At 40.1% G+C, this 10,960-nt stretch overlaps 1 protein-coding gene across 1 annotated transcript; it reads right to left on the reverse strand.

Annotated features, from left to right (window-relative positions):
• Positions 1-1,308: 1,308 nt before the first annotated feature.
• On the reverse strand, positions 1,309-10,655 carry LOC100533264 (40S ribosomal protein S15). Its single transcript, XM_005103083.3, has 5 exons — positions 10,554-10,655; positions 5,386-5,486; positions 4,245-4,377; positions 3,194-3,295; positions 1,309-1,460 (listed from the first exon to the last, which is right to left on the reverse strand). The coding sequence occupies exons 1-5, from the start codon at positions 10,554-10,556 to the stop codon at positions 1,347-1,349; spliced, it is 453 nt and encodes a 150-aa protein (XP_005103140.1). The 5' UTR covers positions 10,557-10,655; the 3' UTR covers positions 1,309-1,346.
• Positions 10,656-10,960: the final 305 nt, after the last annotated feature.

The following is a 10,960-nucleotide window of genomic DNA, read 5'->3' on the forward strand; positions in this document are numbered from 1 at the left end:
AGCATTTTTGAATTAACATTATGCATCAAGTAGTAATTTTTTTCCAATTTTAAGTCTCTGTATTGGCTTTATTTAAACTCTGATTGTCCTCATCTTGCCGTCTTGGTATTTTGTATAGTTTATACTGGCACCTGTTGAAACAAATGATAACACACACTTTATGTACCTGAATAAATTTTCTGTGAACTCACAAAATGGCACTTTTTAACGTGATTTTAAAGTTGCCAAAAATTTACGATGTCCACAAATTTCAAATTCAAACGCCTGTCATTTTTAAAATTTATTGTCCGATTTCTATAATTCAAACACCAAAGTTTGTGGTTTGCATAGTTCTTTATGATGCAACAAACATATGTTTGATAAAGCACTTTGAAATTTGGGTTTGTGGTACCTAGAATAAGTGCCAAAGATTAGAGGTGTTACAAGAGAGTAACAAACACAAAAAAACGAAGGGAGACACAAAGACGATAGATGTTTGTTAGGAAAGAAGCAGCAGCAAACCACACCAGAGCACCTGCCGACCACACACTAATTAGAGTAAGTTCAGTAAGCCAAACAGAAAAAGATAGTAAAAAAAACCCCAAAGGAAGTAACTGATTATAATGGTAAAATAGACATACAACCATGACAAGCAGCCTACCTCCAATATGTAGCATTGATAGTCTGGTGGTTAGGATACCGAGCATGTAATCCCATTGTCCCAAGATTTTAGGTCTGGGGGTTCGAGAATCGACACGACCCAACTTGTGTCCCTGGGAAAGGCACTTTACATGAATATTCCCACCTGGTTCGATCCAATCTGAGATGGGTGCTAAATTCAGTTCCCAACCTCTTAATGCCCTGGTAACCTTAGAGTTGCAAAGGGCTTTAAACCCACATAATTTCATATTGAAAAGGACAAACAATTCAAGAAAAGAGCTTGTATTAGTAGAGGTGTTGCAGCGCTCCCAACAGCAAAAGGTCATATGAGCGCCAAGGGGTAGATGTCAACAGAAAAGTCCTGACAGGGAATCAGACGTACTCTGCTCACCTCTCTAGCTTCAACAGCACAAGGTCTGCTCGACTATCAAGGCACCCGGGTCACAAGAGTGTGACAAACACACAAAAGAAGTAGAGGATTGACGATAGCAAGGATTAGGAAAGAAAAAGCAGCAGTTCCCTGTTGTAGTTCAGGCACAGTTATGTGCATGACATTGTTCAAGAAAAGAAACTTGAACGATCTCGCAGTGATCTACAAAACGAAGGCTCTTCTATACATAAGCACAACAGCCAACACACTTAATGAAAGAAATAGACAAGTCTGTGAACCAGTATGTTTCTGGGCAAAACCAGTTTATTACATTGATCTACTTCAGAGGAATGAACCTTGAAGAGTGGGTGGCACCAATACCAGGGCGACCGTGCTTGACAGGCTTGTAGGTGATGGAAAACTCGCCAAGGTAGTGGCCCACCATCTCAGGCTGCACAGACAAGAAAAGAACAAAAACAAATATTAATTTTAAAAAACAAACAAAAACCCAACAGTTTTGCAGTTTTATGGCACTTGCAACAAATAAAAATCATGTAAGTGCCGAAGATTAGAGATGCTACTAGATCTAGTATTAAAATAATCTAAAAAGAAAAAGAATGATAAACACACCACAGCCCACCAACTACACAACAAAAATTGAAATTAATTGAAATAACCAAATCAAAGAAACTGCTGTGTCATCTGGCTGTTCCTGGAACTCACTGACTAAAATTTAATACCACCCCCCCCAACAGCTTTTATTCGGACAATTTAAACATGCCTGATCTTAGCAGTCGACACTATGAATGGCTGTAAACACCATTTTAACTTTAAAGGAAGTCTTTCTTCAGCATCGGTAAGTCCACGAGGGGTAATATGAGAAAATCAGAAAATACAGTCAAACATTATACGGCCAGGTTTTTTGCCAAGGTATGAAAAGATATGCCAATATAAAGAGTATTTGCGCCTTCACATCGCAACCTGTCCGAGTTGCAGTCCTTACTAACCGTCAGGGTGGCCAACCGGCTTCTCAATTTTCCAGGGGCATGTAACATAACAACGACAGTGCATGCTCCATTTATACACACAGACACACCACGCATGTAGGTACATTATATCCAGTCAACATGTCAGAGTGGCACTGGGACACTGTGCGACTTACATATTTCAACCTGTTCTTACTTATTTACATTTTACCCTCATCACATTTGCCTATATAAACTAAATAAAAATTAATCTTGTTTTGAGCAAGACAAAAAGGCCTAGAACCAGAACATGGACTGTCAAGAAACAGTTTGGGTGTCAAGATTTATTTAATAAACGCGAAAAATAAAAATGCTCAAGTAGACCTATTCAGTGTGAGAAGTGTAAGAACTGTGGGAGGGCAAGATGCAGTGACACTGAAACACTGCGAATCTTGAACAGAAAGCTCAAATAAAGATAATACGTGTAATTTACTATCACGAGAGTCAGAGAGAGAAAGAGACAAGAAAAAAGTATGCATTTGAAGAGGTCACACTTCTCTAAAACAACCCACCCGAAGACAATGAAATAAACGTACTATCCCCCATCCAGTAAAAGTGAACCTTTTGTTAAAAAAACCAAAACAAGACAAGGCTTACAAGGTACGAGCATCATGGGTCCCAATTCCACACATGGCCTACACCAACAAGTTTCTCAACTGGCTTAGTTTTAGAGTTTTACGACACTTGCAAAACAATAAGGTCATATAAGTGCAGAAGATTAGAGGTGTTACAAGAGAGTAATAAACACAAAAAAGGAGGGGAGATAGAGACGACAGATTTTTTTATTGAGGAAAGAAGGAGCAAACCACACCAGAGCACCCGCCAACCACCCACTCAACTGGCGAGGTTTTACATATATGTATAATTGGCCTATGCGCTGTGCACAGCAGCAGCAATATTCTGCGATAACCAACTCATGAGTTTGTCCGATTGCGCCATAACAGTATTTAATTTTACAAAGATAAAGAAAGGGGAAAAAAAGGGAAAAAAAAAAAAAAAAAAGTGTCTATAACAAACCGTGTCATTTCAGGACTCGTTTTAAGTGGACTTCACTAACATTTTTAAAAAAATGTACTGGTTGCCACCTATGAGCAATAGATGTATGCTTTCAATGATCTACCCAACAAGAGAAATATTATGAATACACAAACACCCATACCTTAATTTCAACTTGATTGAAAGTCTTGCCATTGTAAACACCGACAACTGAGCCAATCATTTCTGGGACAATGATCATGTCACGGAGGTGAGTTTTGACCACCTGGGGAACAAAATCAACAAACATAAAATGCCAGCTGTAAGTTTTAAGGTATGGCTTATAATTCCCTTTAAAAACCCCAACACTACATCAGAACAACCAACACTGGTTGTTCAACATGACAAACCACAACACAGAACGGAATCTTGCTTTAAATGGAAAGGGGTTACCCCAAAACCAGATTTTATCATATTGCCAGTCTTTACTTTATCATTGGAAATAAAAAATAACCCCCAAAACACGAAGCCTACAACATGAAAACCATTGTTAAATCTGCACATTCATTTAAAGAGTGCAGGGAAGGATAAAAAATAAAACATCCATTAAGTATGAATCTGTAAAAATTGGGTTTTTAGATGGAACTAGGCTACTACCATAATGTGTGGCAGCGCGGCGGAATCAGGCTCTCGTCAATTTTTGGGCATGTAGAGTTATTGGTATCATCTTAAAGCTTGTTCACTTGTCTTTACTTGGATGAAAAAAATATCATTTATCTTGAATATAAGTCGAGATATTTGTGAATGAAGGAGGAGGGGGTCACCTGTTTTCAGAGGTAAAATTAGTGAGAAAATGGCTGCCAAAGATTAGTTATTTCTTTAGCTTTAGAGTCCGTGGTAACTGAAAATTTACATTTTTTATGCATTTAATCAACGTTTTTCAGAAAAATCCACATAGAAAGGAGTTCTTTAATGGGCATGAAAGGTGTTAAGCTAAAAAAAACCCCAAAAATGATGAAAATTCACAAACGTGTGGAAAAATGCAAGTTTCTTCACTTTGATTATTTTGACGTGAGCCTGATTCCACCACGCTGCCTCACATATAAAATAATCATTAAAAAATAGACCTGCCACACAAGGAACTGTTCTGGTTATGACGGTGATTAAAAAATTCCATCAAGAAACTGAGATCAACCTTTAAAAAAGGTTGTCTTGAACTATGGAATCCCACAAACCTCTGGTTTTTCAAGAGGGCCTGCTTCCTTCTTGGCCTTTCTCAGTCTTTTGATGAGAGCAAGTGGTTTTCTCTTCAAGCCACGGCTCAAACGACGACGCTGTCTGCAGTTGAACATATCTGCCAACTGGTCCCTGGAACACAATGTACAACACGGCAATAAGATACATTTTCACCAAGGCAAAAAACAACAACCCCAACATAAGCCTATTAATTTTCACCACTGTCAACCGTGCTGCCACCACTGTTAATTTCATTCATCATCTTCCTGGGTACGAGCATAAGATTCCCTTGTAGTACACTCTCATGTACTGATAAACACCTATCATGGGTATATAATCACATACAGGGTCAGAGGTAGAGTAGCTAAATGTTCCAATTTTTCAAGCGCACACCTGCCACTCTATAAAACCTTTAAAAATCAGGATCTCAGAGAGAAAAAAATAGGGATCAACAGCAAATCACCAAGTTAACCACCAAGCTTGACTAAAAATGTTCCTGGGGTGTCCATAATACATATTCATGTATACACCCTGTGTGTGTTATTTTTAAAATCCTGAAGTATCATGTCAAGCACTCCTGGTTCAAGTGTCTACCCCCCCCCCCAATAAGTCCAGAAAGACGCTTCAACCAGTGTGCATGACCCCGTCAACGGATGGTCCCCAACACACGAAAAACACGCCGAAGTCATGCAATGAGTCTTGATGACTGGCCCCAACTAACCAGAACGGGGACGAAGCAACTCTATTCCATGGTTAGCCTATGCAAGATTGAAACGTCAAGAGCAGAATGTTTTTTCTACGATAGGCTATGGCAACGGTAATCAACAGTTTGCCTTCTACACCAGAAAACAAGCCCCAAGCACTTATTTCCCAACCACATGCAGTAAGTCACCAAGGGCCCATGTGATTTTATCGGCCTGCAAGAGGCCAGGGATGAATCCTCGCCTCTTGACCACACCAGGATGTGGTGTGTGTGTGTGTGTGTGTGTGTGTGAAAATAACGGTTCAAGAGCTATTCTAATATAGATGGCCATTCTTGATTTTTATTTGAGGGACTTACGAATTTCCGTAAAAGCCCCAATTGTTAAACAATCTACTGTACATTTCCAAGAGAAGGAAAAACAACACATGAGCACTTACAGGGACATGTCCAAGAGCTGGTCCAAATCAACCCCTCTGTAGGTGAACTTACGGAAAGTCCTCTTCTTCTTCTTTTCAGCCAAGGCTTGCTCATCATCTGCCTGTGGGAGAATAAATCGCAAACAGATTAGGGACAAAACAAAAACAACCGCAATGTCACGCATGGTCAGCACAAAACAATTACGTAGCCCTAATGCCAGCCTTTCTTCTCAGCTGTCATTCTCACCGCGGGTGTGAATAATATTGTTACTCTCACCCGGTCTGAGAATACAATGGATTTTATTCCACATGGGTGTTGAGAACAGGTAGTCCTAGCCTAAATACACGTGGGCCCAATAGGATGATAGAAGAAATATTTGTGAAATAAGAGTGTAATGATTACATGAAGCTACAGCAAGCACCTAGCACACCTGTGATCGACCCAAATATAGATAATGTATTTCTGCAATCCATTTTTGTAGTCTTCTGGGATTCTCTAGGGTTTCCCTCGCCGTTTTGTTGTTGTTGATGGTATTAATTTGTGTTATCTTTTATAAACAACCTCAGCAATTCTAGTACTATAATAAATTTGCCTTCTCCTCAAAGTTCTACACACACAGAGCCCAAGCAGTCGGTGATGAAACCTAGACTAGATCTAGTGATGAAGCCCATCGCGCGCTTAGTTGCAAAGTGGGCCCGCTACGGTTGTGAGATCTAAATCTAGTCAACTGGCGAAAATATGTCATTTACGTTTGGGCCTATCAGAGGTGTGCTAGGTGCTTACTCGGTGCTTTTTCGGGAGTTCCTACCAACCTTATTTGAGCCTACATCTACATTTAGAGTAGATCTAACCTTGATCTACATCCAGAGTAGATCTATAGGCCTACAGGTAAATTTTTACTTTCACTCCCGCACACAAATGCACTGCTTCAGGGGTCAAAATGCAGTACTGTTTGCTGCAGATCACACATAGATCTAGATCTAAAGCCACTAAAATCAATTACAGTCGAACCTGCCCTGACGGCCACTTTTCATTCCCCCTCTTGCGTTTTTTCTATAGAATTTAACTGTGTAAAACGGGCACCTGTCCAACGCGGCCACAATAATTTAACACACAACCCCTATAATACTAATCAATAATACCTGTCTAAGACGGTCACCTGCCTTAGTGACTCCATTACGTTTTGTCATAAATTGTGCATTGGCCCCTGGCGTTGTAGACGAGCCGTCATAATTCAATCACCTGTCCTTGTTGTTAGGTAGTCCATCCAACTGATCATGTTTCGTATGCCCCTCCCACTGTTGACCAATAGCTGCTGGTGAGGTAAGCGTGTGATCCCTCATAACCCATAAGCCCCGCCCAGAACTCACACACAAATCGTAAGTGAGATGAGTGGTTACTGTTTACCTAGTCTGTAACAAAGTAACAAAGGACGTCAACATGAACTTGTTACAGAAGCGTCCCTCGTTCTCCGATTGGTGGCGACCCATGTGTTTGTTTTAGCATGGCACTCGGTCTCCCTTGTCTGATACATTTCGTTTTATTGTCACCATTGTCGTGCAAAATCAGCGACAAAATAAAAAATTACAAACGAAATACAAACCAACAAAGACAACAACAATGGGGCTACTTTCGATAGGGGCTTCAGATGGGAATGGTTCGTTTCCTTTATCTTGATCAGTCCTGCCTAAGACGGCCACCTGTCTACGGCCACTTTTCTCATTGACAATGGGTGGCCGTCTTACACAGGTTTGACTGTATTTTCAATAAAATTTCAAATCTTAACTGTAAAATATCAAATTATGGGTTAACACAGGGGGGCATGCCTCCCTGTAACCCCTCAGATTTTCTTTTTCCCCAGTGGGGCAGGCCCCTGTGGAACCCCCTGAATCGTCCAAGTCCAAAGCATGTCCACCTCAATTTAAGAAGAATCACATATTTCAAAAGGGCCACCACTATTCTCATCCGGGATGAGAATAGTGCAGGCTAGTCTTTTGGCTATTCTCACCCGGTGCGCGTTCACTGTTATAGCCTAGATCTAGGCCAACAAATTTTGCGTTCACCCTAAACCACAGAATTCTACACTGTGATAACAGAAAAATTGTAGAATTCTGTGCCGTGAACAAACGTTCCATTACAACTGTAGCCTACTAAAAGCGTACAATTTTGTATGTGGGCAGTGGAGAGAGGAGTAGCGTGAGAACTTCCGGTCAAAACAAAATGGCGACCCGCATAGTTCTGCTCGATTCGAAAAGTTAAATAGCCGTAGCATCTTTGTAGACAACCAAATTAATTTACTTTTGTGTTTTAACATCATTTTGGTCAATTCGATCGTCCACACCGATAGACAGTATTCAGAAAGAGAGGGGAGGAGTAGATCTTGCGAGAACTTCCGGGCAAAACAAAATGGCGACCCGCGTAGTTCGGCTCGATTCGAACAGTGAAATAGCCATAGCATCTTTGAAGACGATCAAATTAGCTTACTTTTGTGCTATAACGCAATTTTTTCTTGGCTTTTATCAATTTGATCATCCACACCGATAGACAGTATTCCAAAATGAGGAAAAGCAGGTCTTGTTTCGCACCGGGTGAGAATAGCCTACGCTGACAAGTCTCACCCGGGGTGAGAGGTAGATCGTTCTTCTATTCTCACCCCGGATGAGAATAGCCACTTCCTTCAAAAGGTAGTTTCAATTCCCACCAAGTGACGCGGCGGCAATTGCCACAGAGTAAATAGGAGCTCTTTTGCGTTGGTGGGTAGATCTAGATTTAGATCTAGCTTATTGTGCTCGATGTTGTGCGTTCGCCTGTCCCGGTGCTTTTTCGGTAGTTCCCAACCCCCTTATTTGAGCCTGACCTACTTCTAGATCTATAAATTTGATTCGCGGTGAGCTAAGATATCAAACCTAACAACAGCAAAACATTAAATTGTGGTAAAATTCAGGGGGGCATGCCCCCCTGAAACCCCCCTTCCTATTTTTGTTAGGTCAGGGGGGCAAGCCCCCCTATTCTTGGGGCCAAAACCTGTGAATAACAATTGCAGGGTGGGAACTACCGAAAAAGCGCCTCTGTCCCTCCCTGTGTTGTGTGTGTGTGTGTCTTTTCCTGACCCCATAACGTGAATTTCTGCTTGAGTTTGTGACCTACTTCTAGAATTGCCTGTGTTGGCTCTACACCAAAGTGTAGGCTAAGGCTAGCCTAGATCTAGATTCTAGATCTACATCTCATTGAAAACACGCCAAGTTGGTACCGCAGTTCTAGACTAGATTCTAGATCAAGATTCTAGATGCTCGTCCAATGAAATTAGTTGAGAACAAATTGACCCATTAGACACACATTATGTATTGCTAAAGATAGATCTAGTGTTGTTTTCAGACTTGACACCGCTCCACACGGTGGCAAATTGACAAAAAGTCAATTTTTGTCAATTGCCACTGCGTACTCTAATCTAGATTCTACCATATTCATGTTCAGCGCATCAATATTTAGACCAGTAAAAAATGGACAACTTGTAGATCTACTCTAGATCTAGAGTGGTGTAGCCCCTGCGCGTGCGCCTTCTCGGTGCGTGCACTTTTGTTTTCCTTTGTTTTTAGCCTCAAATTGCGTTTTTGCGTTTGATTGAATGCGTCAGTGTGTGCAGCAGCCATTTTTGCTTACTTCCATCACTCGTTTGCCGACAAGGGATCATCGAGAGTGTTTTTATCAGCTGTGGCAAGTTGACATTCAATGCTGACCTGTGAACTAGTTTTTATGAGCTATTTGCCTCTGATTGGTTCAAATAGACTGTGCGCGCCCCCTAGCTTAAAAAATGTGCCTACTCCTTCCTTGAGTGTTTCACGTGACCTTTTATCGAGTTCTATGCCAAGTTGTATTGCGGGTTTCGGGATCGGGGGGGTGCACGCGTTGTGAAGACTGAAAAAACTCGAGTTTTCTCTGCGCGTGCACAATGAAATATATAGTAGAATACTAAGAAAAAAAGTAGACTCAATTTTAGAGATTATTTGGTTGCAGTTTGAAGAATGTCATGGATGGTGGCATGTGGACTGTGTGAAAGATGGAAAGATCAGAGGAATGAGTGATGAAGAGTAGGAAAATGTGGATTTTAGTTGTGAAAAATTCTGTTTGATTTTTTTTCACTATGTATTTGAACTATTTATACCCCCTAAATTAAATTAGTTTAGATTCTAATTAAAATTGCCTTAATTTGCTTCTAAAGTGACTTGTTATCTTCCTGTGTGGTCATTTAATGCAGTAATGTTATCAGATTCCTCTTCTTTTGGCTTTCAACGTGTATATATGGGTGCACGCACAGTGAAGAATCCCATGCACGCACTGAGAAGAAATGCACGCTCAGTGAAGACAACACCCTAGGTTGGAAAAACTGTTCGGCACACAACGTTTAAGAAATCTGGCGACTATGAGCAAGACCATTTTATAGGTCAATAGTTTCTTGAATGGAATAGCTAAAAACGAAAGTACAAAGCCGGAAATGGCGGAAAATACGTTCAACGATCGCGAAGTGCACGCGTACCGGCGACACCACTCTAGATAAAAAACTAAAAGAAGTCAAGAAGAGTGAGATGGGAGGGAAAGTAAAAAAATACCGGCACCGGCCTACGTTTGATGCGCGGCGAGCTAAGATAGCAAACCTAACAACTGCATTTTTAAGCCTAGTGTGCCCAGTGTCATGTGCATTTGAAATCTCAAAATCTTCAGTTCTTAGTCTTAATGAAGTTTTGTTAGCGCTTCTTCATCTCAACTCAAGACACTCGAGTTCGAGTCAAAACAATCTTCTGGCAGAGTTCAGACAGCAAAAAAGTTATTGCATCTTAACACTAATAAGACAAACTTCACTACAGATCTAGAATCTAGTAAAACAATTCAAGATCTGGCTCTTAACAGCACAACGTGACAGGGAATAATACAGTGTATTCTCAGGGGCAACAAAATTATTATGCTTAACACTAAATTGACTAAAAACATTGCACATTACGGAGGCAACACACTTTTTCTCACCAAGTTGGAGTGGAATTATAATTCATTTTTTCAGCAATCCTAGCAATAATCCACATCGCAAATAATACTATAGTCTTCATTGGACATAAATGCAAATACATGAACAATATTTTAGTTGAAATAACGTGAATACACCTCGATTTTTAAGGATTTAGATCGTCAACCTTACCATGATTGCTGTGTCTGTTGAACTACCAACAAAAAAGGAAGTAGGCTGGCGGAACCGGATGTGAGTAGATCTATAATTCGAAATTCCGTACACAGCTTGCAAACACTGGGTTCTGCTTCCCCCATGTCTATTTTCGCGATCATAAAAACACATAATAGATGTATCACTAATAATAATAATTATAATAATAATAATAATAATTATAATAATGATAATAATAAATAAATAATAATAACAATGATAATAATAATGATATTAATAATAATATGATTACAAAATGCATTGTTTGGAGGTCACAATAAAACTGAACATTTCACACTATTTTTACGCTCTTTAGGCATATAAGCTTTAATTTAATTTGAATCAGAAATAGATCTACATTAAATTGTACTCTTGTCATTTCTTTT

Source organism: Aplysia californica, unplaced genomic scaffold (assembly GCF_000002075.1).
Source record: "Aplysia californica isolate F4 #8 unplaced genomic scaffold, AplCal3.0 scaffold00358, whole genome shotgun sequence".
In the NCBI taxonomy this organism is placed as follows: Eukaryota; Metazoa; Mollusca; class Gastropoda; order Aplysiida; family Aplysiidae; genus Aplysia; species Aplysia californica.